The sequence below is a fragment of the Monodon monoceros genome, unplaced genomic scaffold, assembly GCF_005190385.1.
Source record: "Monodon monoceros isolate NGI ecotype Baffin Bay Population unplaced genomic scaffold, NGI_Narwhal_1 Super_Scaffold_3, whole genome shotgun sequence".
Taxonomy (NCBI): domain Eukaryota; kingdom Metazoa; phylum Chordata; class Mammalia; order Artiodactyla; family Monodontidae; genus Monodon; species Monodon monoceros.
In genome coordinates, this window is record NW_021703780.1 from 24,637,844 (window position 1) to 24,664,554 (window position 26,711).

The following is a 26,711-nucleotide window of genomic DNA, read 5'->3' on the forward strand; positions in this document are numbered from 1 at the left end:
CACAGGCTCCGGACGCGCAAGCTCAGCGGCCATGGCTCACGGGCCCAGCCGCTGCACGGCATGTGGGATCTTCCCAGACCAGGGCACGAACACGTGTCCCCTGCATCGGCAGGACGACTCTCAACCGCTGCACCTCCAGGGAAGCCCCCAGATTGTCTATTTTGAGTCAGTTTGGGTAAATTATATGGGGTAGATTAAAGAAGGGTACAAATTATTTGCATTTATCTCATGGAGACGTAGATTGTATATCCCCTCCCCTTAAATCTGGACTGACCCTGTGCTCACTTAGACCATTATAATGTGATGGAAATTACTCCACACAAGTTCTGAGGCTAAGTTTGAAGAAGTCTTGTAGCTTTTACTTTCCTTTCTCGGGAGTCCTGAGGCATCAGGCTTGTCTTCACAGCTGATGGGACCACATAGCCCACGTTAGAGGGACTGGAACTTCATGCAGAGGGAGAGAGCGTCTCAGTGTCCCAGATGAGCCTCCAGAGGACCCCAGCCCCAGCTACTGTCTGACTGCAGCCATGTGAGAGACCCTCCATGAAAACCACCCACTAAGTTTAACCAACTCTTAGAATTGTGAAAAATCATCAAATAGCTACAGTTCTAAGTCACTAAGTTTGGGGATGATTTGTTACACAGAAATAGATCATGAAATTTAGTGTTTTTCAATGAATTTCATCTAAAATATCAAATCTACTGGCATAAAATTCCTTATAATATCTTCTTAGTATCTTTTTAATGCCTGTAGGAGCTTTAGGAATATTATCTTTTACATTCCAGGTGTTAATAATTTGTAATTTAGATTTTTTTTCTGCTTTAGCAATCTTGTAGGTGATTTATTTAAAAAGTGAAAGAAAGAAAACCTTCTAGTTTTGTTAATTTTCTTTATTATACATTTATTTTCAATTGTATTAATTTTCTCTTTTACCTTTATTATTTCCTTTCCTCTATTTTTCAAGTTAAATTTACTTTTCCTAGATGCTTAAGATAAAAGTTTAGGTCTCGTGCTTCCCTGGTGGCGCAGTGGTTGAGGGTCCGCCTGCCGATGCAGGGGACATGGGTTCGTGCCCCGGTCCAGGAGGATCCCACATGCTGTGGAGCGGCTGGGCCCGTGAGCCGTGGCCGCTGAGCCTGCGCGTCCGGAGCCTGTGCTCCGCAATGGGAGATGCCACAGCAGTGAGAGGCCCGCGTACCGCAAAAAAAAAAAAAAAAAGTTTAGGTCTCTGAGTTTTATATATTTTTCCTTTTATAATATAAGCATTTAAATCTATAAATTTCCCTCTGGAGATTCCTTGGGTTGCATATCACATGTACTGAAAATCTATTTTAACATTCCCATAGTTTTCTAATTTCTCATCTGATTTATTCTTTGATAAGCCATGGATTATCTAGAAGTGTATTACTTCATTTCCCAAAACCGGCTACTATCTCAGCTAAATATTCCTGATTACAGAATACAGAAAACTCAAAATAAAACAGAGAATGAAGCAAAGAAACCTACCAGACCCACATGTGACCAAAATTCAGGAATAAAAATAAAAACAATTATTGAAAACCTCTTGTTGGGGCTCAGGGAAGGCTGTTCCCAAATATGCCACAATGGCATATTGATTATTTTGAACTAGTTACTTAAGAAATGGCCAATGCAAGAGGGACACTCTGACCCTCCTTCTGTCTCCCTGAAAGCAGGAAATAATCTCTCATGTGAAAGACGCACTCCCTGCATCTGGAGGTATGACACACTTATCAGCATTCAGACCAAGAAACCTATATAAACAAACCTTACTGCATCTTTAATTTATTGATACTACCTCAAGCCCAAACTTTGGTTAGATTCTTCACTATTAGAGCACCCAAAACCTAAGTTTCTTTGTCCTGTCAATTACTCACAAACTTATTGTTTCTTTGTCTAAAAAGCATAAAAGCTACCTGCTTTGGCCACTTCTTAGGTCCTATTTCTAAAGACCTCCATGCACGTGAATTAAAATTTGTTTCTTTTTCTCTTGCTAATCTGTCTTGCATCAATTTTATTAATAGTCTAGCCACAGGAACTCAGGAAGGATAGAGAGGGAAATTCTCACCCTCCCGCTGCCCACCCTCCCCACCAGACACTCCCTTTCTTTCTCTCTCTCTCTCTCTCTCTCTCTCTCTCTCTCTCTCTCTCCCTCTTTTCGTTTTTGCCTACGTTTTTCCTTGAAGCTGTATCAGGCAGATGCTTCTCACTCCACGTTTATTTGAGCAAAACTTTGTAAAGAAATGTGGGTTAAAGATGTGTTCACATGAAAGGGAGGCCATAAGGCTTGAATATAAAAGGGACCAGGAAAGAATGAAGATAGGATACTGCTTTCAATATTCCGGATTTCCAGGTCAAGGGGCAGGGGCTGAGGAAGCCATCAGGGAGGAGATTTTCTGCAGGAGCAAACCAGATCTTGAGAAAGTACTCTCTTTGTGGATTAAAAGCCCAACAGGAAACACTTTCATGCTGCAAAGTAGCTAAGCCAGAAGGTTCTTTCTCTTATGAGTGTCATTATCTTCACTTCAGTTTAGGAGTCCTGCAAAAGACAGAAGATACCGTTGTTTTTACGACAAGCTAATTCTACAAGCAGCTTCTTTCCCCCTCTCCCAGGGTCTCATGTTAAAGCAGTATTGTAAGAAGGGAAAAAAAATTCCTAGATCTCCCTGAGCCAAAGCTACTTTAGAGAACTGGCCTTTTGTTAAGTGGCCAGAAGAAGTTTAGAATTCAAAGTCTTTCCCATTATGTCTGTCTTGTCATCTCTACAACCAGTTCTAGGAGACCAAATCTATCTCTAAAAGAGGATTAAAAGGCATTACCTGTTGGCTGAAGTCCAGAGTGTCCTGGGAAAGAGAAGAGAAGATATATATTTAAAGGATATGGAAGGAATTCTGTCCCCAGCCCCAGGCCCCCACCTGATATATCTCTACCGCACAACATATATCCCCTAATGCCAGGGTAGACAGGAGAGCAGACACTAGGAGCATGTGATCCATGAAGTTTCTGTCACACAAATCCAGTGTAATTTCATCAGCCTTTGTGTCTCTTCCCGCATTTGCCCCAGGATCTCCACCCAAAATCTCCATGCATGTTAACTCTTCTTTTATCTCTACAGGCCATCACCTCTTATTTTTCAACCATAAGTAACCATGAACTGTTGATTTCTGGATTTCCGGAAATTTGAGGTCAATAAAGGGGAAATAAAAGTTTTATACAGGGTCACTGATATACAGCGAACAGACTTGAGCAAAACCATCTTTCTTCCTCCAAAAAAGTCTGTGGGGCATCTCAGCTGCCAACAGGTTCCTTACCTTTCTGATTCCTGAAGTAGATGAACAGGCCCACCCCAAGGAAGAGCAGACCCAGAACAAAGGCCCCGATTCCACTCAGCATCTTGCTCTGAGCAGATTCAGACTGTGCCCCTGAGAAAAGAAGCTAGTTTTAGTGATTCTTATCCCAAATCCAACTTCTCTAATTGAGATTCTGAGATTGAGATCTTTGAGAATGGGGAAAGAAGGATGCCCTGGAAGAACTAGAATGACTGGTCATTTCTGGAAAAGAGGTTAAAAATACAGAGTAGCTACAAGGTTAAGACATTGAACCCATTTAAATATCACAGCCCTGACGTAAGGCCATGACTACAACATCTGATGGGTGAGGACCCTGGGGCTGAATGAGGTTAAGGAGCTTGTCTAGGGTGACAGAGCTAATAAAAGGCAGAACTGAGGTTGGACTCCCCTCATGTCAGGAAGGTCCCTATATTGTAGAGGATGTGCCCCTTCTCAGATCACAGTGAACATCTCAGAGAAACAGTGTCAGAAGTACAAGCCCAGCCTGAGGCAGGAGACTGGTGCCCAGGGCCATGTAGTGACCATGACCTGAGATTTCATGGAGGCTCAAAACAGGGACACCTCTTTTCTACATGTCAGGCAGAATTGCCTCCCAGGGGGTATAGGTACTTGTAGAAGATATCATAGGATATCTGTAAACTATCAGAGGATTTCTATCACAGGATATTGTAAGGTTCCTGTGATATCCTCAATAATAACCTCAGCCGAAGGAGAGGAGACCACAGAGCAAATGAACACATGCTGTGGGGAGAGGAGAAACCTGTCACTCAGGGGTAAGCAAGCCCCTCCTTGGTAGGTGAGGAACTTATGAGGTCAGAAAGCTTCTCACTCCATTCCACTGTGACAGGGCTGGTCCGGCTGGGGTGCTCCACGTGGCAGGTATAGACCTCTCCACTCTGAGGGACTGTTTCAAGCATCACCATGGTCTGGAAGGTCCAGTCTCCATTACGGATCAGGCCTGTGGAGACCACCCCCACCTCCTCTTCCTGGCCGTTCCGGAACCACCTGACTTCAATGTGGCCTGGATAGAAACCATTCACAGAGCAGATCAGGAGGTTGTGGTGCTGCAGGGGTTGTGTCTTTGCAGGATACACAGTCACTGTAGGCGCCACTAGGAGAGAAAAAGGTAGAGGGGATAAGTGAGGGAGACAGAGTAAGTCTCGTTGGTTGGCTGCCTTTCTGCCCCCAGTCTCCAGTCTCCGGCAGGCCTCCCTGAAAGCTGGCTATGTAGCCCAACAGAAATTAGTGCCATAAGACTTGACTTTAATGCTTACAGTATGGGCCCATTAGATCTGGCAGATGTTCAGGAAATTTGTTTTCTATTGTTTTGTTTTTCATAGCATGAAAGAGTTATTCATTGTTGAATTGATGCGTTTACAAATATTTGCACGGTATATAGTGTATTATTAATAGCATGATTTCTGGAGCCAGGGTGCCTGAGTTCAAATCCAGGCTCTGCCTCCTACTGATTGATCCTAGGTGAGTTTTAAAATTCCTCTGTGCCTCAGGTTGCTCACCTGTAAAGGGGGATAATAATACTAACTTACCTCTTAGGGTTATGTGAGGATTAATGTACCTGAAGTATGTGAAACGATGGCTGGAACTTAGTCTTTAATATATGTTAGCTATTTACTATCTTCATTTACTTGGAGAGAAAATATGACTCAAAGCTGTGTGGATAAATTAGGGGGCAGCTTGGGGTAGATGGGGAGACAGAAGATAAAATCCTGGGAATGCTACACTCACACCTTAGAACACCACAGAAAGGGTTCTACCCTGGGAAGCAGGAATAGACAAAGGTGACTCTTGAACTCTGAGTTGAGTTCCAAGGAAAGCATGATTCCTGAAGGGGAGAGAAAGGACCAAGTAAAGTCACTCATTAAAAAAAAAACCCAAACAAAACCAAAACAAAAGCTTATTATTACACTCAGCTGATCAACTCTTCTGCTTTGCAAAACAAGTAGATCTATTACTGGAATTGTATCATTTTACAATTGTCTTTATTTTTAAGCTGGCATTTCAGTTCAGGGCAGGGTGTGAGACTCATTAATATGTGTGCTTAGTTCCTGAGACAACCCTTGACACCACCAGCCACAATAAACACAATTATTATCTGCAAAAGAGAAACCTGGGGGGAAAAACATTTTTACAATAATGCAAAGTGGTAGATTTAAGATTGATGGTAAATCATCACTAACAATTTTGCAGTATATTTCATTAAATAAAAATGTTTAAGTTCCTAACTTAGAATATAATGAACAGAATCAAAACATAAACCACAGACTGGAGAAAAAGCTAAATCAAATGTCAGCAACTTGTTACTCTTAATGCATAGAGAACCCATAAAATCACCGAGAAAACCACCAGGACCCAGAGATAGTCAACAATAGATAATTCTTAGAGCCATAACAAAGGTTAGCCAATAAATATGTGAAAAATGTTCAAGAACCTTAGAAATCAAAGAAATTTTAAATAAAAACAAAAAGATATAAATTTTCAACTGGTAATGTTGAAAAAGATCTAATAAAGGGGAATGTAAAGTAAAATGAGGTAAATTGTTACAAGTATAAAAAGGAAAATATGTAACTACTCAAATACTACTAGCGTTATAAAAAATAGTAACATCAGCATATTAAGTAACAAAATTATAATTCAAAAAGTTGATTTCACAATCATTTCAACTATGTAAAATATATATACTAAGGAGAAAAAAAGCAAGAAATTTAGACCTGAAATAAGCTTCAGAGAGATCAGAGGAGCCGCAGAGGCTCCCTTGCCTGCACCTGTCAAAAAGTAGTCTGACACCTTTTTCTCAGTGAAGTGCTCCTACACACAGACAGACGCGGCACACTTATTTCCGGGGTGTCAGGGGAGTAAGAGGGTGTGTGCCCAGAGCACGCTGTGACTCTTCTCCTCACAGGCTCCCAATCCTTTCACTTTCCTCACCTCTCCTCCCCCAACCATAGACACCTTGAAGTCCCTCCCGCATGTCTAACCGCTCACCCCAGTCGGGGTTTCCTCCCCTCCCCCACCCTCCCCCTCCCCTCCCCCACAGGGACCACCAAGGACACCCGGAGCCTCCCTCCTGCACCCCTCCCGCCACACCTCCCCTCCCTCCCGGGCCTCCCACACCACACACGCTCTCTCCCCTCTCACAGTCACTGACAAAATCACACACGGTCTCCAGACAACAGGCTCTCACAGGAACCCGCCTAACTTGTACTTTCTCACAGCCCTACACACCCCCCGCCCCCCGAACGCAGTCTCCTCTGTCTCCGTCTCTGTGTCTCTCTGTCTCTGTCCTTGTTTCAAACACACACTCACACGCACTGCGCCCCCGCCCGCTGGCCGCCCAGCCCCGCGCTCACCTCGCCGCTGCACCGTGAAGCTCTCCACAACCCCGTAGTTGTGTCTGCACACCGTGTCCACCTCGGCCCGTCTCCGCTCCAGGAAGTCCTTCTGGCTGTTCAAGGACTCGGCGGTCCGCCGGCCCAGCTCGGTCACCGCCCGGCACTCGCCCACGTCGCTGTCGTAGCGCATGAATTCCTCCTCGTTATAGATGTGTCTGGTCACGAGCCGCACCCGCTCTGTCCCATTAGAGAAACGACACTCGCCCTTAAACTGATACATGAAAAGTGCTGTGGGGACAGGAAAGATCTGATTACCTGGGCGGGCTCCTGGGAAGAGACTGAAGGCAATAACCACAAATGCAGGGCACCCAGACGGAGGATGGGACACTGACACTCCTTTATTGGCTCCACTGGCACCCCCAACTACCCCACCGGTTCATCTTTGATCTGCAGGGTCAAGCGAGACCATGGTGGGTGGAGGAGACCCCTCTGATCCTAAGGCATTTGGGATGCAGTCAGCTCTGTATTTGGCAGGAGACCTCCAAGCCGGAGCCGGAGCCGGACGGGGATTTGCCCCATCACCACCTTCTCCTGAATGCCTCCACCAGAAAAACACTCTCTGCTTCCTCCTCTCATCTCACAACCCTTTAGCTGTTCCTGAAACACTTCCTTACCTAGTGCTGACCTTGTGCCAAGCCTGTGCTGCTGTCCCTGGGATTCCACAGAAGGAAAAACAAACATCTCCTCTACCTTCTAGGAGCATAAAATTTAGTGAAAGTGATGGACAAAACCCAACCACACAAGAATTAATTATACAGCAGCCAGAAATGTCACAAGAAAAGCGTGGAGATCTAGAACAGAGAATAATTTACGTTAGGGTGTCAGAGAAGTAGTCTCTAAAGACTGATATTTAAGATGTGATATGAAAGGTTAAGTTGATGTGAGCTGAAAGGGAGAGTGGGTGTAGGGGGGTGTATGTGAGGGAAAGAGGAGGCATATTTCAGGTAAGGGTAATATCGTGTGCAGAAGCTTGAAAGACATGATGAACTTCTGCAAGAAATCAGAAAATAACAGTTCACTGAGCACAGAGAGTGAGAAAGGAGGAGGGTAAAAGACTAGACTGGAGAAATGGTGTGGGGTACTTAGAAGCCTTGGAGACAATGTTAGGATTTTGACTTCATACTAAATGTAATGGGGAACCCTAACCCTAACCTAGGTTAGGTAGAGATACGTGAAGCTACTGAAGCGTTACAAGGAGGGTCATTTATGTTTACTTCTAAGAAATAATTGTAGGTACCACACAGAGATTGGATTTTAGGAGTTCACAAGTGGAGACAGGGAGACCATTTAGGAACATGGTAGAATTCTCCAGTGAAGGTGTGCTTGTGGCTTCATTTAGTGTGGTAGTGACAAAGACAGTAGTAAAAATAGAGTGAGCAGACTTGGGGTAGATTGTTGTGTGACTTGTTAATGAATTAAATGGTGGGGTTTGGTGGATAGAAGGTCAAGCTTATCCCTCAGGACTTTGTCTTCACATATCTCCACAAATAAAAATCAAAGTTCTCACCATGACCATCAGGGCCCAATATGATCTGGCTCCTGATCTCCTTTCCAACCTCATCTTATTTCACTCCCCAACCTGCTTGCTCTGCTTCAGTCACTCTAGCCTTCTTTCTGTCCCTTAAACAGCAAACATCTTCCCACAGTTTGGCCTTTCCCTTGGTCCCTCTCCCTGGAGCATTTGTCCCTTAGATCCCTCACATGTCTGGCTTCTTCTCATCATTTATGTCTCAATTGAATGTCACCTTTCCAGGGAGAGCTCCCTAGACACTTGAATTGAAGGCAGGTGAATCCAATACTCTCTGTCCCAAAACCTTGAACTATTCTTTTCAGAGGACTTGTTGCTCTCTGAAATGTTTTTTTGGTTTTGTTGGTTGTCATTGTTGTTGTTAAATGTTTATTGGATTGTTGTCTTTCTTGTCATTAAGTTCCAAGATAATTGGGGATTTTTCTATCTTATTCAAATAGGATTGTCTGAGCCCAGAATAGAGCCCAGCATATAATAATAGTTGCTCAGAAAATTATTTGTAGTCTAAATTAATAAACCCAGGGTTCTAGGAAATGATTTTTGTGGGCATCCCAGAAAGCAAGAAAGGGTTCAGCTCCAACACTCTTTTATTCTGATGACACATTATATCCCTTCTACTTCTCATGAAAAACCCAAATTTCCTCTTTCTTCTTCTACTAGTTGGAAGAAACATTCACAGGTAGAAAATGGTAATTTTAAGAGAAGGGGAAGAGTTCATTATGTTCGAAATCATCCAGTGAACCTGTTATAATGCTGAGGGTTTGTGCATACTTTGGGGATTATCAGATCTGGTGATGACATAGCTGGGGAAAATAGGGAGGAACTAAAATTTGAGGTAACCAAACATAGCTGATTAAGGAAAACAGAGGGCATGATGCATGATCTTATGAAATTTGGGTCCAAGACTCCAAGAAACCAATGAGTTCCCTTGACTTGCTTACCAGCTTTCAGCCCAATGGGATGGAAACAACTTTCACACTGTCTGTACCCTAATGAGGTACATGGTTTCCCATTTAAAACTGCAGATGTTTGACTATCTGTGAACCACAAAATCAGAATTTCATGTAATTTATTCTATGCTCCGGCCAGAGAAGGGGGAGATAGGAGGGAAACTGATAGTATAGAAAGGCTCAGGCTTCCCTGGTGGCGCAGTGGTTAAGAATCCGCCTGCCAATGCAGGGGACACGGGTTCGAGCCCTGGTCCTGGAAAATCCCACATGCCGCAGAGCAATTAAGCCCATGCACCACAACTACTGAGCCTGCACTCTAGAGCCCGTGAGCCACAACTACTGAAGCCCTCATGCCTAGAGCCCATGCTCCGCAACAAGAGAAGCCTCCGCAATGAGAAGCCCGCGCACCGCCATGAAGAGTAGCCCCCGCTTGCCACAACTAGAGAAAAACCCGCGCACAGCAACAAAGACCCAACTCGGCCATAAATAAATAAAATTTTTTTTAAAAAAAAAGAAAGGCTCAAAATAGTTTCATAATGATCACTAACCCGTGTTGGGTGTTCAGAAGATGGCTTACATTTCTTAAGGCATCAAAGAACACCCCATAGGTGCTCTTTATCTACAGGGTCATTCCAAGTACTAAGAATCCCTGCTTCAGCTCCAGGGTGCCTTACCCAGGAGCAATAGAGAGAAAACTAACCCCAACTTCTGTCAAAGAACTCCTAGTACAGGGATTCAAACCTTATAAACATTGGAGTTCAGGGAAAATGGAAAGAAGATAATGGGGGAGTTCCCTTGATACATCCTCATATATTAGGGAGAGGTAGCAGCATCACAGATCCTGTTGAGGACATAACACAGGACCTTCTAGGAGAGATCTTCCTAATTATTTAGATTCTCCATAAAATCTTCAGAGAATGTTCTCTTTTTCTTGTACATTCAACATAATAAAGATATCTGTTAATGGAGAATTATTTTAACATCATTTTTTCTAAATCTTTTCAAACACCTGAAGGGATGGGATGCAAGGCTGGGGAAGGTTCATTGCAGGACACTTGAGAAGAAATAGACTATAGATATGGAGGCTACGTATGCCACACTCATTGAGAGGGCAAGTATCCAGGTACATTTTGTTGTAGATAGATTGGAGATCCATGTGATAAAGATAGGTGGTCACTAAAAACAAAGTCACTGCACCACCAGGGAAGCCTGAAAAGTCACAACTTTTAAAGAAGGCTGGTCTGGACACAGAGATAAAGCTAACTCCCTTCCTTCCCCCACCCCACAATAGCTCACCCCCCAAAGTGTTCACTTACATTGGGTCTCCCTGGCCCAAGCGAGGGGCGGGCTCAGCACCATCAGTATCACTGTCAGAGCTGCCATCCAGGAGCGTCCGGAGAAATACAGGGACACCATGCTGGAGAACAGGAGAGGACACGGTGTGTGGGGAGCAGGCAAGCCTCGCTGACTTGGGAACTGTGACTCTCCTCCACCCAAGTGATACCAACCAAGGAATTCAGTATTTGCTCCTGGATTGGGTTATCTCAGTGTTGGAGAACCAATCAGCATCACAGATGAGAAACATCATCAGTTACTGGTCAGAGATTCAGTATGAAGGTCCTCTTCTGAAACTTAGAATTTCCTCCATTAAAAGGATCGTTTTAATTTAGTGCTTTAAATGTTTGATCCAGTTGTATCTGACACAGTTTATTTGGGCTTCTCTTGAGAGCCAGCTCCCTGCTGGTCAGTGATGTGTCACATGTTTGAGCCTAAAGATCATTCATTTCTCTTACTCGAAGACATAGATATTTTGACAAGTATATGTGTGAGTGTGTTTAGGAGTTGAGCAGGTAGAGAGAAAGTGATTGCAATTTAGGAGACCTTTAATTTGGTCCTGCTTGTACTTGTAGATTTGGCGAAATTATTTAACCTCTGCAATTGAAATGAAGGCACTGTGATCTTTCAGGTATAACAATACTGAAAAATGCTGTGATTCTCTGGATGCTTTAAGGAACACCATCCCCTGGTAACTGATGATGTGACAGAATTATAGCTGTTGTTTAGAGTATAATCTGTACTTCCTGACAGGCAGGGGCGTCTCTGATAAACTAAAGGAAATGGAAATTTAGTGAATTACTTAACATGAGTGAAAAAACTTTACAGGTTTTTCTCCTGATGCTGTCTAAGTTTAGTGGCACCTCCAGAATATTCATACAGAAAGGGGCTTAGAGGAGGCAATCTGCATGGAATGGAAGATCTTGAAGGCATCTTTGTAACATTTAACTTAACAGTGTGATAAAGCCAGCTGTACTGATCAGAGTTTGCAAGTGACTGAAAGATCAATAAAAAGTCAAAGTCAGCCTTTGACACAGCACCTCCTCTTTAGAATAATTAATATTTTATGTAAAATACGTTCAATTCCTTATTCTTGGCTCCCATTAGGATTTTCTTATTTTCTTGGGAACATGTCCTCTTATAATTCACCTTCTCTAGCTTTATCCCCAGAAGATTTTATAAGAAGATGTTGCTAATGAATACATTATGGAGTGTTCATAAATAGAACCCTATGAAAAAACTACGAATTATATCCTTTGATGTAGTCATATAATCTTAAAAATGTAATTCTACTTATAGGTTATTATTACACATTATATTAACATAAATATAATATTTCAGATTTAGAATGGACTTTAAATGCAACTATTTATTTAAAATTATGCATTAATTCACACTCTGCCCAAGCCATTCTTTATGTGCCTTAATATTTCTAGTGACAGTACTCATCATGCTGCTTTAAAATGATTAAAATTTATTGAGCATTTGAGAGCTTTACTTAGTACCCAGAATTATACAAAGACTTTTTACATGTCTTTTTAAAATGTAATTCTCATGTCATCTCAGTGATTCAAGTACCCTTTTTAATCCTGCAAATGGAGAAAATAAAATAGTGGAAGGAGGTTAGATAATCTTTGCAAGGATACAAGACTAGTAAATGGTACACTCCAGATTGAGCCAAGTTACATGTGATTTCAAACCCTGCAAGCTCAGCCATCACATCATACCACTTCAGATTTAATTTCTAAAGAAAATAATGTCCCTTACATTTAAACTATTTTTATCACTTTAATTCACGGATATGTGTATCAATAAAACTACTCCTTTTAATGACTGACAGCATCATGTAAATTGAAGTAGCTACAGTATAGCAATTATAATTCTTTAAAATTTCCCTTCATCAACACTGTAACCCTCCTCTGGAAATGACAGTGTTTGCATTTGTCTTATGTAATAATGCCCGTTGCTCCCCACAAGTCTCCTGCTTATTGAGGCTGCAGAGGCCTCCAAATTCCTAAATCTAATCCATGGTCCTCAATCATTATTTTAGATTTCTTGGCATAACGTAGTGTTAATCTGAACATTTTGGAGTAGAATAGAAATAGTATCTTGCTTATGGAGTAATATATTTCTATTAATGTGGAAAATTCAAAATTCTTGGAGAGGTTGGGTAGAAGTCACTATTGTCCCTGGATTCCAGAACAATCTATGTCCCTAAGACTCCAGTGATAGTTCAGTACTATTGGATATTGTGCAGTTGCAACCATGAGAATCTCATGCTTAATTTGACCAAGAGAAAATCATAATTTACACAGAATTAACTAGTTGTGACATGTGAAAATCTGAGAAAGTCAAACTAAGGTTCACCTTAGATTATAGGATAAAAAGAATGGCAAAGAAAAGTAATTCTATATCAAGAACATACTGAAATAGAATTAAAGAGAACAGTATCAAAACTTGTTCATATAAGTTTGATGTGCAATTTACTAATTGTATAATATATATACTGAAACATAGTTAAAGAGAGCACTACCAAAACTTCTTCATATAAATTTCACATACAATATACAAATATTACAAATTTATTTTAAAAGAGAATGAACCAATGACCTAAATTCTGTACGTTGTATACATTTATGAATAATAAAAATGTGCTGCTCTAAATATTATATATTTCAACTTTTCTGCAATATTAATTCAATAGAAGGACAGTTCACGTAAAACAATGCAGCAATTGTCACCGAACCATTGCTCCCACAGGTGATCTTGAGGCTGAGCTCCTTCACTGAAGGCAAGAGGAGAAGCAATCCTGCTCAGCTTCTGCTCTGTAAGAGAAGTGTCAACTAAAGGCTTATTTCCTGAAGAAAAGGCAGTTATACTGGTTTCTGGAAGAGAGTGGTTATCAGTACAGAAGTTCTAGTCTTTGCTCTTGTTGTGTGAGACCACAGGTTTGTTTTTATGGAAAATGAATTGCAACACTAGTGCAAGCAAACAAGTGGCATCAGAGGCACAGACTTGTTGAACAACAGGAAGACTGAAATTTGTATCATTACAGAACGCCTTGAGTACTACCAATCGTCACAGCCTAGGACTCACTTGTAGTAAGCCTGAAGGGTTGCAATACATTGGGGAAAATGGGGTCTCAGTGGTCAGCAAGCCAGTTGGCGTAGAATGAGTCTTGTCCAAATAGTCTCAGAATATTCTCTGTAGTTTTCGGAAGCTACCTCCACTAAACTGGAACTTAGTGAGAAGCAGGTCAGTGGTCTCTTCATTTAAGGAAAAAATATTATTAATAAGAAACGGTGAGAGTAACATCATCATCATCATGGTGGAGTGAGATGTTTCCTTTGTCTGTCCCCCTCATCTACAACCACTGAAACATCCACAACTCAACAAAGATGGCCCTGCCTGACACACCAGGATGCTGGAGAATTCCACACATCTATATATCTGCAGGTGGGTGGACTGGAACACACAAAGGAGGCAAAGCGGGAAAACAGTGAAGGTGGCGCCTGTGATCCAGCGCCCCCAGCCTAAACAGCTGAGCTCACAGCCCTAGAGAACCCAGCAGCCACAGGGGAGGTGGAGCACAGGACTCTAGCCTCCTGGCCACAACAGTGCCCACAGCCACAGGGAACTAGGCAGCAGCAGTAGGGGGATTTACAACCCCATCCTTCCATCACAGAGGAACCCACAACTCCATCCCCCCGGCCTCTGCCCACAGTGGTGGTTCCAGTGTACCTGACAACTCAGGACAGAGTAGAAAAGCCCTTGACCCTGGCTCCCCTCCCCCCACCCTCTTCTTCCCCTCCCAACAGCAGCAGAGCCTGTGACTCAGAAGACCCCCATGCTCCATCCAGAAGTGCCCATCATCCCATTGCCCCAGGTGGCAATGCCAGTGACACTAGCAGCTGCAAGGTACCAATGACCCAGGAAGTACAAGCAGTAGCAACGAGGGTACTAGGTGGCCAACACCTCTGACAGAGGCAGTGAGAGGTGGAAATTGCCAACTCTCAAACATAACCAGAGGCAGCTCTAGTAGGAGAAACCAAAAACCTGTGCTGTAGCACCACCTACTGGAAACCACAGAAAGAACTCAGAATTAAGGTTTTAAAATTTTTTTAAAGCTTTGCCTAAAGAAGAAAGGTGTTCACTACTTCAAATACACCAGCAGAGGAACAACTCTTCAACCACCATGAAGAACCATTGTTACATGGTACCACAAAGAGAAAATGACAAAATGGCAATTCTCCAGAAACCAAACTTAAAGTCATGGACTATTGTGATCTGACAGAGATTTCAAAATAACAAGCTACTAGAAAATCCAGAAAGGCAGTTCAATGAGCTCAGGAATAAAATTAATGAACATAAGGAATATTTACAAAAGAGGTAGAAACTCTAAAAAGAAAAAAACAGAAATCCTAGAGCTGAAGAAATAAATAAATGAGATGAAGAATGCATTAAAAGCATTGGAAATAGAGGATACCATATGGAAGAGAGACTTAATGAGTTTGAAGACAGAAATCTAGAAATGATACAAGTAGAAGAGAAAAGAGACTCAAGATCTAAAAATAAATGCGGAAATTCTATGAGAATTATTTGACTCTTTTACAAAGGGAAAATTAGGATAATGGGTATCACAAAAAAATAAAAATAAAAAAAGAGGGAGAAGGGAGCAAAGAGTTTATTCAAAGAAATAATAGCTGAGAAATTCCTAAACCTGTGAAAGGAACTGGATATGCAAGTCCACAAAGCTAAGAACAAACCTAATTATCTCAATGCAAAAAGACCTCTGCAAGACACATTACATTAAGTCTCTCAAAAATTAATGACAAAGAAAGAATTTTAAAGGCAGCCAAGGAAAAAGGATGGTATACTCCAAAGGAACCCTCATTGGACTATCAGCAGGTTTCTCAGCAGAAACTCAACAGAAAGGTGAAATGACAAACTCAAACTTCTGAAAGGTAAAAACTGTCAGCCAAGAATACTCTATCCAGCAAAGTTATCATTCAGATATGAAGGAGAAGTAAAGGCTTTCCCAGACAAACAAAACCTGCAGGAGGTCACCAACATAAACCTTACAAGAAAAGTTGAAAGTACCCTTCTACCTGAGACATAAAGGCAAAAGTATACAAAACTTTAAGTAAGGTGATATACTGACAGACAGAATCAGAAAATTGCAACTCTATATCACAACAGATCTTAAAACACTTCATTATAGCATGAAGGGGAAAGGGAGGAAAAAAAGCAGTAAAAATAGCTCTAGCTGCCTCAATTTGGTAACAAGCTCACAACATGGAAAGGGATAATTTTAGACAACAGAAACATAAGAGAACAAGAGGAGAAGGATGGAACCCGTATGGGCAAATGGAGATACGATGCTATCAACAGAAAAAGGACTATTTTATCTGTAAGACATTTTATACAAACCTCAAGGTAACCAAAAGACATAAACCTAGAGCAGACACACGAAACAAAAAAGAGGAAACTGAGAAAAACATTATGCAAAACCACCAAACTAAAATGGCAGACAGAGACACAAAGAAAAGAAATAATGGAGATATAGGGCAACCAGAAAAGAGAAGACAAAATGTTAGTGCTAGGTTTTCATTTATCAATAATCACCCTAAATGTAAATGAATTGAATTCACCAATCAAAGGCACACAGTGGATGGATGGATTAACAAACAAGACCCAACTATATGCTGCCTCTAAGGAGACTCTCCTCAGCTATAAAGACAAACAGGCTCAAAGTGAAGGGATGGAAGATGATACTCCAAGGAAATGGCAGCCAAAAGAAAATGGGTGGAGCCTCACTCGTATCAGACAAAACAGACATCAAGCCAAAAAAGATAAAGAGACAAAGATGGACATTTTATAATGATAAGGGGAACAATTCATTAAGAAGACATAACTGTTATTAATATATGTGCACATAACACGGGAGCACCAAAATATATAAACCAAGTATTAATCTATCTAAAGGGAGAAATCAACACTCAACACAATAATGGTAGGGGACTTTAACACTGCACTTATATCAGTGGATAGACCATATAGACAGAAAATCAACAAAGAAACAGTGGCTTTAAATAAAACATTAGGCTAGATGGATTTTAAATATTTGTAAAGACATTCCATCCAAATGCAGCAGAATACACATTCTTCTCAAGTGCACATGGAACATTCTCAAGAATAAACCATATGTTGAGACACAAAACAAGTCTCAATAAATTTAAGAAGATTCAAATCATAGCAAGCATCTTTGCTGATCACAATGGTATGAAAATAGAAATCAACTACAAGACGAAAGCTGGAAAAATCACCATTACACAGAGACTGAACAACATGCTACCAAATAACCGTTAGGTCAATGAAGAAATCAAAGAAGAAATTTTTAAAGTACCTAAAGATAAATGAAAATTAAAATATGAAATACCAAAACCTTTGGATGCAGAAAAAGAAATACTAAGAGGGACATTTATAGCAATACAGGCCTACCTCAAGAAGCAAGAAAAATCTCAAATAAACAATTTAACCTTACACCTAAAGGAACTAGAAAAAGAAGAATAAATGAATCCCAAAGACAGTAGGAAGCAAATATTAAAGATCTGAGTGGAAATAAATGAAATAGAGAGTAAAAAGGCAACAGAAAGGATCAATGAAACTAAGAGCTGATTCACTGAAAAGATAAACAAAATTGGCAAAACTTTTTCTTTTTTAATTCTCAAATCTTTAGCTAGACTGACTAAGAAAAAAAAGAGAGAGAGAGAGAAAAGGATCTGATAAATAAAATCCAAAATGAAAGAGGAGAAATAACAACGGATAACACAGAAATACAAAGAACTATAATAGAATATTATGAACACTATACACCTACAAATTGGACAACCTAGAAGAATAAACATATTCCTAGAATCACCCAGCCTTCCAAGACTGACTCATGAAGAAACAGAAAATCTGATAGACCAACCACCAGCCCAGAGATTGAAAGAGTAATCAAAAACCTCTCAAAAAACAAAAATCCAAGACCAGATGGCTTCACAGATGAAGTCTACCAAACATTCAATGATTTAATACGTACTGTTCTCAAATTATTCCAAAAAATTGAAGAGGAAGGAATGCTTCCTAACTCATTTTATGATTCAACATTGCCCTGATAGAAAAACCAGATACAACACACACAAAAAAAATTACAGGCCAATTTCTGTGATGAACATACATGTAAAAATCCTCCACAAAATATTAACAAACCAAATGCAACAATACATTAAAAGGACCATACACCATGATGTGGGATTTATTACAGGGATGAAAGGATGTTTCAACATCAGCAGATCAATCAACATGATACACCATATTAAAAACTGAAGGATAAAACTTACATGATTATTTAAATAAATGTATGAAAAGCAGTTAACAAGATTCAATACCTATTTATGATTAAAACTCTCAATAAAATGGATCTAGAAGTAACAGAGCTGAACATAATAAAGGCTAATTATGGCAAACCCACAGTTTACATCATACTCAACTGGGAAATTTCTAGTAATTTTATAGATATGTGCAACTATCACCACAATCCAGTTTTAGAACATTTCTGTCACCCCAAAAAGTTTCCTGTTTACAGTTAATTCCCACCCCCACCCCAAGCCCTAGAGACCCACTGATTCGCTTTCAGTCTATAAATTTGCCTTTTCTAGATGTTTCATGTAAATGGAATCATATGACAAGTAGTCTTTTGTGTCTGGCTTATTTCACTTAGTATATTTTTGAAGTTCATCCATTTTGCATCATGTATCATCAATTCCTTTAAATGTGTTTCACTTGTTCTTTTTTATTGCTAAATAGTTTTCCATTGTATAGATACAGTGCATTTTGTTTTTCCATTCACTGACTGATGGATACTAGGCTTGTTTCCAGTTTTGTGTTATAATAACTAATGTTGCTATGAACATCTGCACATGCATATTTGTGAAGTATCCATTTTGTTTAAAGGAATGAGTATGGGCTATACCTGACAAACAACTTGAAACTCTCTATACAAATCTAAACCTCAAATGTCCAGGGATCTAATTCTGGACTTTGTTTTACTGGTGTATATAACAAATAATGAATGAATGCCAAAAAGTGCTTAATGAAATAGAGGTATAATAGGTTTTAGCATTTTAAAAAGTGAGTCATTCCTCATTATGTGTCTTTAAAAAAAATTTCCCTGGAAAATATACTTTTCCTCACAAAATTAAGAGTCAGTATATGTTCTAAAATCAAGTAAATAATCCTCCCGCTTGCTTGCTTTTTGGGGGGAAGGAAGTGGCTTGTGGCTGATATTTAAGTCTCAATGCTAAAAAAAAATCCTTGCAATGATGCTGTCCATTAAATATCTATCATCCTTCATAAGGAAATCACTAAAAACACAATCTAATACTTCCATACCCTAAAATCATCCTCCTTACCCATGGATCATTTCTTTCTCTCTAAAAAAGATGATTTTAAACCTTTTCTTCCCTTGTGTATCACGGGAGGCGGGCCCATGTCACAAAGGATGAATCAAGGTTTGTCTGAGCCTACCATTGTAATCCATGGTCCTCTGAATGTGTGGGGAAGTGGGTCTATTGGGAAAACTCTGGAAGAAGTTTGGTTGCTCCTTATAAAACCACACGAGAAGAAACAGTTCTCTTTTCTTGCCTTTAAGATCATTGGTGATGCAACTGGTCTGATGAATTGACCAACTCTGGAGATTCCCTACCTTGGGTCTATCTGTTATGTGAGATAAATAACTTAAAGAAAAGTAAAGCCAACTAGATTGGATTATCTGCTACTAGCAGCAGAAAGCATCTTCATAGATATATGCATACCGTATACTTTACTTCTACCTTATCATTTCCCACCACAGGTCTCAAATAAAATGAGACAACTTATTTTTTCATCCCAGAGAACAAAGTGACAGTGCAGTGAAGGTGCAACCCTGGGATCAAATGGAACTTATCCCAACTGAATGCACTTTGCAGACATGACTACTGGTTTATCAAACTCCTACAGGATGATAACCTGTTTCACACAAATAACACAGTATAATTAACATATGCAAAAATAAGCTTTTAATTTGCTTGAAAATAAAATAATAGTTATGTCTGACTGTGGAGAATTCAACTATTACTTTGAAATAAACTTCTGAATCTATTAACTACTGTTTAGATTTGATTTACATTTGAAACTGACTCTTCAGATGGCATACAATAGCAGAAGCCACCATCTTCTTAACCAGTTTAATTATCTTTCTCTGAGCCTATCCAACTCGCTTACATTATTAAAGTCTTTGGAATTTAGAATTATATACTTATTTACAATTATAGTTGCACAATCTTTTATGCAAGGGTCAAAGAAAGTTTGATTTACTTTTCTAGCTTGTTTCCCATCACATACTTTTTGTCAAGTTTGTTTTAATCATTCCAGTTTGTTTTTAGTTTTTATGTATCTCCTTGTTAAACTTTTGATTTAAATTTTTTATTACATAAAATATTTGAATGTCCCTCAAGTTAAAACTATTAAATATATTCCAAAAAGTCTGGCTTTCGTATTTATCCTCTTCAACCTATTCTCTCATCTGGCCCTAAAGGCAACCATTTTTTTAAAAAAATCCTGCCATTGTTTATATTTACAAATGTAAGTAAGTGATAGATAGATAGATAGAATGGGTATAGTTATATATTTCTATTCTCCTCCTCTATCTTATTTTTTTTAAATGTTGTATACTATACAAATCTCCTATACCTACTGAAAGTGCATTTTGGGGATTATTCCATAACAGGGATTCTCATTTGTCTTCCAACTGCAGGATATTTCATTGTTTGAATGAGCATCCCTGTATTCATAAATTTTCCTTTGTTTCTCAGAATTGTCTCTGATTTCTGCTGAGATAAGATCCATACAGGATTTTCCCTTGAAAGACAGTAAGTTTGTAACAGAAACTGGAGGGCCTCAGAAATGCATCTTATTGACATGAGTTGTGGCTCTGTCCTGATGGCCTTCCAAAACCTATTTATGGGGAAGAATGCATCCCAGCCAAAGAGTCAGCATGTCACTGATGTTTATCTGAGTGACAGAAAAAGACAAATGTTGAAGCCCACCATTAGTCTAATTAAAGAGGTGATCAAGGTGTGAACTAACCCAGGATTAGATACTTTCTTTAAAAATCATGGAAAAAGAGAAAAAGAGCATGATTATAAATTTTGTAATTTTTAAATAATAACAGATTTTTATAAAGCGTGCTTATCTTTGAGATCGCAAAGATGCAGGAAACCATCATGATAGGGTCAATTAAGGGCTTTCTCCTAGCTCAGGAAAACACGCCTAATGACAAAATGCAGAAAACTCGAGGAAAAAACAGGGAGAGAAACAAGGAAACCTCCAGTTCCACAAGTGACCAAAATTCAGGAATATAAATAATAACCATTAATAGTTTTGCGATGAAATCCTCCCTTTCTCTTTTCTTTCTTCTTGTTTCCTTGAAACTGTATGAAGCCGATGATTGTCACTCCATATTTATTTGAGAAAAACATTATATAATAATATGGACAGAAGATGAGATCAGGTGCACAGGAGGCAGTAAAGATTGAAAACAGAGGGAACCAGGAAAGAATGAAGATACGGTGTTGCAAACAATATGAGGAATGTCCAGGTCAAACGCGGGGGCTGAGGAAACCAGATCCTGATAAACGCTCTCGTTTTGGAAGAATAAGAACTAAGCAGGAGACCTTTTTAGGCCATGAAGAAGCCGGGACAGAAGGTTCTTCAGCGGAGGAGTCCTGCAGGAGACAGAGGACAGTGTCATTTCCTGTCTTAACTTTACAAGCAGCTTTTTTCCCTCTCTCTGTCTCTCAGGCCTTCATGTTAAAGCATTGCAGTAAGAAGGGGAAAAATTCTTAAGTCTCCCTGAGCCAAAGCCACTTTTAGAGTTCAAGCCCTCTGTTTAGTGGAGAGAAGAAGCTTTAATGTAAACTGCTTGATCAGAAGTCAGATCCAAAGTCTTTCTCATTATTTCTGTCTCCTGTCTTGTCACTTCTACCATCTGTTCTAGGGAGACTAAATATGATCCTAAAAGAGAGTTAAAGAGCATTACCTGTTGGCTGAAGTGCGGGGTGTTCTGGAAAAGAGGAGGGAAGGTATATACTTAAAGGATACGGAGGTAAATCTATCCCCAAACACAATGTCCCTGGGCACAGACAACTCTCCTAAGACTTCTCTAACACCACAACCCACTTCACGTGATGCCAGGGTAGAGAGAACAGACACTGAGAGGATGAAGCTTCTGTCACACAAATCCAGTGTAATTTCATCACCCCTGTGTCTCTTCCTGCATTTGCCCCAGGATCTCCACCCAAAATCTCCATGCATGTTAACCTTTTTCTTATCTCTGCAGGCCATCACCTTTTATGTTTCAACCACAGCTAACCATGGACTGTCAATTTCTGGATTTCCAGGAAATTTGAGGTCAACTAGGTAAAGAAAGATTTTATACAGGGTCATTGATATAGAGAGAACTAACCGGTCAAAGTCATATTTCTTCCCCAAAACGTCTGTTGGGAGTCTCAGCTGCCAACAGGTTCCTTACCTTTCTGATTCCTGAAGTAGATGAACAGGCCCACCCCAAGGAAGAGCAGACCCAGAACAAAGTCCCCAGTTTCACTCAGCATCTTGCTCTGAGCACATTCAGACTGTGCCCCTGGGAAAAGAGGCTAGTTTTAGTGATTTTTATCCCAAATCCAACTTCTCTATTTCAGCCTCTAAGACTGAGAGCTTTGACAATGGGGAAAGAAGGCTTCCCTGGAAGAAATAGAGTAATTGTCCATTCCTAGGAAAACATCTTTAAATCACACTGAGTAGCTTCAAGGTTAAGGCACTGAATTCATTTAAATATTACAGCCCTGACATAAGGCCACAAGACTTCAGTATCTGATAGATGAGGACCCTGGGGCTGAATGAGGTTAAGGAGCTTGTCTAGGGTGGCAGAGCTAATAAAAGGCAGAACTGAGGTTGGACTCCCCTCATGTCAGGAAGGTCCCTACATTGTAGAGGATGTGCCCCTTCTCAGATCACAGGGAACATCTCAGAGAAACAGTGTCAGAAGCACAAGCCCAGCCTTACATTGCCCAAGGGTCTGGTGCCTTGGGCAACGGGGTGACCATGAATTGTGACATCATGGAGGCTCAGAACAGGGACACCTCTTCTCTGCCTGCCAGGCAGAATTGTCTCACCAGTGGGTATAGGTATTTATAGAAACTATCAAAGGATATCTACAAACTATCAGAGGGTTTCTATCACAGGATATCACAGGGCTACTCCCAGTAACTTGTGCTGAAAAAGAGAAGAACATGAAGCAAATAAAAATATGGTGCAGGGAGAGGAGAAACCTGACAATCAGTGGTAATCAAAACCCCCTCCTTGGTGGCTGAGGAACTTATGAGGCCAGAAATCTTCTCACTCCATTCCACTGTGACAGGGCTGGTCCGGCTGGGGTGCTCCACGTGGCAGATGTAGACCTCTCCACTCTGAGGGACTGTTTCAAGCATCACCATGGTCTGGAAGGTCCAGTCTCCATTATGGATCAGGCCTGTGGAGACCACCCCCGCCTCCTCTTCCTGGCCGTTCCAGAACAACCTGACTTCAATGTGGCCTGGATAGAAACCATTCACAGAGCAGACCAGGAGGTTGTGGTGCTGCAGGGGCTGTGTCTTTGCAGGATACACAGTCACTGTAGGCGCCACTAGGAGAGAAAAAGGTAGAGCGGATAAGTGAGGGAGACAGAGTAAGTCTCGTTGGTTGGCTGCATTTCTGCATCCACTCTCCAGTCCCAGACTGCAGCCTTGGGCAGGTCTCCCTCAAAGGTGGCCATATGGCCCAACTTTAGGAGATAGTACCATGATCCTGAATTTAACCCTTACCGCATGGACCCGTTAGATTTTAGAGATGCTGAGGATACTTGTGTGTCTTTTTTTCCCGTTGCATGAAGCAGTTTATTGTTGATGTGTTTACAACTCTTTGCAAGGCATTTAATTAAAAGTGTCATTTCTGAATCCATGTTGCCTGGGTTCAAATCCAGGCTCTGTCTCTTACAGATTCATCCCAGGAGAATTCTTCCATTCCTCTGTGTCTCATCTTTCTCACCTATAAAAAGGAATAATAATTCTAATTCACCTCCTAGGGTTATGTGAGGATTAATGCACCTGAAGTATGTAAAACCATAACTGGAATTTAGCCTTCAATATATCAGAGCTATTTATTACCCTTGTTTAATTTGAAAGAAAATATGATTCAAAGCAGTGTGGTTAAATTAGGGAACAGCGGGGGGGCGGTGTGTGGAGACAGAGGATGAAATCCTGGGAAAGCTGTCTCCAGGCACTCACACCTTAGAACACCTCAGAAAAGGTTCTACCCTAGGAAGAAGGAAAGACAAGTGAATCTCTAACTCTGAGTCGAATTCCAAAAAAAACCCATGAGTCCTGAAGGAGAAGGAAAGAAGGAAGAAAAGTCATTAATTAAAAAAAAATTTCTTATAATTAAACTCTGCTAATCAATCCCTCTCCTTTGCAAAACAAGTGAATTTACTACTGGAATTGTTATCAGTTTGCAATTGTCTCTCTTTTTTAGCTGACACATAAGTTCAGGCAAGGGTCTGGGACTCATTAAATATGTGTGCTTAGCGCCTGAGACAATCTCTGACAATACCAGCCTTAATAAACACAATTTTTTTAAATGATGGAGAAACTTGGTGAAAAACATTTTTACAATACTCTAAAATGGTAAGTTTAAAATTGATGGTAAATCTTTCCTAACAATTTTGCAGTGTATTTTATTAAGTAAAAATGTTTAAATTTCTATCATGGAAAATAATAAACTGAATCAAAATATAAACCACAAACTGGATAGAAAGCTGAATCAAATATCAACAGTGTTAATTTTGCTGCAAAGAGAATCTATATCACTGAGAAAAACACCAGGACCCCAGAAATAATAGAGAATAAATAATAGAGCAGTAACAAGGGGCCAATAAATATGTGAGAGATATTCAAGAACTTTAGGAATCAAAGAAATATAAATTTAAAATAAAAAATGTAACTTTTAAACTGAGTACTTGACACTATATATCTTTGAAACAAGATCTGATAAAGGAGATTGTGAGGTGAATTGTTACACTTATAAAAAGAAATATTATGTAACTACTCGAATACTATTAGCGTTATAAAAATAGTAACATTAGTGTGTTAACACAATTATAATTCAAAAGCTGATTACACAGTCATTTCAACTATGTAAAAATATATAGGCTAAGAAAAAAAAAAGGCGAAAAATTTAGACCTAGAAGAAGTCTCAGGAAGGTCAGAGGAGCCGCAAAGGCTCCCCTGCCTGCACCTGTCAAAAAGTAGTCTGACACCTTTTTCTCAGTGAAGTGCTCCTACACACAGACAGACGCGGCACACTTTTTTCCGGGGTGTCAGGGGAGTAAGAGGGTGTGTGCCCAGAGCACGCTGTGACTCTTCTCCTCACAGGCTCCCAATCCTTTCACTTTCCTCACCTCTCCTCCCCCAACCATAGACACCTTGAAGTCCCTCCCGCATGTCTAACCGCTCACCCCAGTCGGGGTTTCCTCCCCTCCCCCACCCTCCCCCTCCCCTCCCCCACAGGGACCACCAAGGACACCCGGAGCCTCCCTCCTGCACCCCTCCCGCCACACCTCCCCTCCCTCCCGGGCCTCCCACACCACACACGCTCTCTCCCCTCTCACAGTCACTGACAAAATCACACACGGTCTCCAGACAACAGGCTCTCACAGGAACCCGCCTAACTTGTACTTGCTCACAGCCCTACACACTCCCCGCCTCCCCAAAGCAGTCTCCTCTGTCTCCGTCTCTGTGTCTCTCTGTCTCTGTCCTTGTTTCAAACACACACTCACACGCACTGCGCCCCCGCCCGCTGGCCGCCCAGCCCCGCGCTCACCTCGCCGCTGCACCGTGAAGCACTCCACAGCCCCGTAGTTGTGCCTGCAGTACGTGTCCGCCTTGGCCTGTTTCTGCTCCAGGAGGTCCTTCTGGCTGTTCCAGTACTCGGCGGTCCGCCGGCCCAGCTCGGTCACCGTCCGGTACTCGCCCACGTCGCTGTCGAAGCGCACGTACTGCTCCCGGTTATAGATGTGTCTGGTCATGTACCGCACCCGCTCCGTGCCCTTGGTGAAGTAACAGTAGCTCTTAAACTGGAGCAGGAAATTCTCTGCGGGAGACACCGTCGCTCAGTCAGGCCTCAGCCCCAAGCGGCAGCCGACATTACATTTGTTGAAAATCTTGGTCCCACTGAAATTTATATTTTTTAAGAATCCAGACCCACTGAAGAGCTGTTTTTCCAGGAAAATTAATTTGTTCAGGACCAAGGTTTATTTATTTCTTTGCTTGCCAACCAATTGCAAAGTCATAGTTTATCCTTCACATCATCTTTTTTCTTAATTTCTCTGCCTCTGGTCCACTACTTATCTATAGTAGTAAATTACAGCCACAGACATCTTATTCCTGTTCATGCCTCAACGATTTCATTTTCTAACTTTGTCTCCTAGTTCCAACAATACAAGTAGGCATCAAATTACCACCCTTGGCCAGATGTAGAACTTGTTTCTGTAGTCAAATCTCCTCAGAAGGGGAGAAACTAAGAAGATGATATTCTCATATAGACAGTTTACAAAATAATGAGCAGGTCCCCAGACTTTAAGTAGAGACCATCACCTAGAAATGATGGCAGAAAGAAGGGTACTCTGGGTCAGACCAGGTCTATTTTACTATTCAGAAATTCTCAAGTATCTTATCGACACATAACAACAGCGTTACAAAATAAAAATGTGTGAAGTTACTGCTCACTAGCTTGTATGGTTAGCACTGTTTGTCCAGTTCTTGTCCCCAACTTAAGGTTGCCAGATTTAGCAAATAAAAATACAGGATTCCCAGTGAAATTTCGATTTTGATAAATTACCGTTGTTTATCAGAACTTCAGATTTAACTGAGCATCCTGTATTTAATTTGGCAACCTTAGCCCAACTTGCTAACGTAGCCTCAGAAGGAGGAGGATATTTAGTGC

At 40.8% G+C, this 26,711-nt stretch overlaps 2 protein-coding genes across 2 annotated transcripts; both read right to left on the reverse strand.

The window, feature by feature from the left end:
- Positions 1-841: 841 nt before the first annotated feature.
- Positions 842-10,778, reverse strand: LOC114907846 (DLA class II histocompatibility antigen, DR-1 beta chain-like). The gene is made up of 6 exons (XM_029243879.1): positions 10,574-10,778; positions 6,738-7,007; positions 4,199-4,480; positions 3,331-3,441; positions 2,839-2,862; positions 842-2,558 (listed from the first exon to the last, which is right to left on the reverse strand). The coding sequence occupies exons 1-6, from the start codon at positions 10,671-10,673 to the stop codon at positions 2,545-2,547; spliced, it is 801 nt and encodes a 266-aa protein (XP_029099712.1). The 5' UTR covers positions 10,674-10,778; the 3' UTR covers positions 842-2,544.
- A 6,651-nt stretch (positions 10,779-17,429) lies between these two features.
- On the reverse strand, positions 17,430-25,860 carry LOC114907847 (HLA class II histocompatibility antigen, DRB1-4 beta chain-like). Its single transcript, XM_029243880.1, has 4 exons — positions 25,590-25,860; positions 23,077-23,358; positions 22,207-22,317; positions 17,430-22,090 (listed from the first exon to the last, which is right to left on the reverse strand). The coding sequence occupies exons 1-4, from the start codon at positions 25,792-25,794 to the stop codon at positions 22,026-22,028; spliced, it is 663 nt and encodes a 220-aa protein (XP_029099713.1). The 5' UTR covers positions 25,795-25,860; the 3' UTR covers positions 17,430-22,025.
- Positions 25,861-26,711: the final 851 nt, after the last annotated feature.

Excerpts from the sequence above, each read along its gene's own strand:
- LOC114907847 (XM_029243880.1), bottom strand. The coding sequence starts at position 25,794 with ATGACCAGACACATCTATAACCGGGAGCAGTACGTGCGCTTCGACAGC. Across the intron at positions 23,359-25,589 it reads CTTCACGGTGCAGCGGCGAG|TGGCGCCTACAGTGACTGTG; the intron begins GTGAGCGCGGGG and ends TTTCTCTCCTAG. Across the intron at positions 22,091-22,206 it reads CTACTTCAGGAATCAGAAAG|TTGACCTCAAATTTCCTGGA; the intron begins GTAAGGAACCTG and ends TTCTTTACCTAG.
- LOC114907846 (XM_029243879.1), bottom strand. The coding sequence starts at position 10,673 with ATGGTGTCCCTGTATTTCTCCGGACGCTCCTGGATGGCAGCTCTGACA. Across the intron at positions 4,481-6,737 it reads CTTCACGGTGCAGCGGCGAG|TGGCGCCTACAGTGACTGTG; the intron begins GTGAGCGCGGGG and ends TTTCTCTCCTAG. Across the intron at positions 3,442-4,198 it reads CCCTGTCACAGTGGAATGGA|GGGCACAGTCTGAATCTGCT; the intron begins GTGAGAAGCTTT and ends TTCTTTTCTCAG.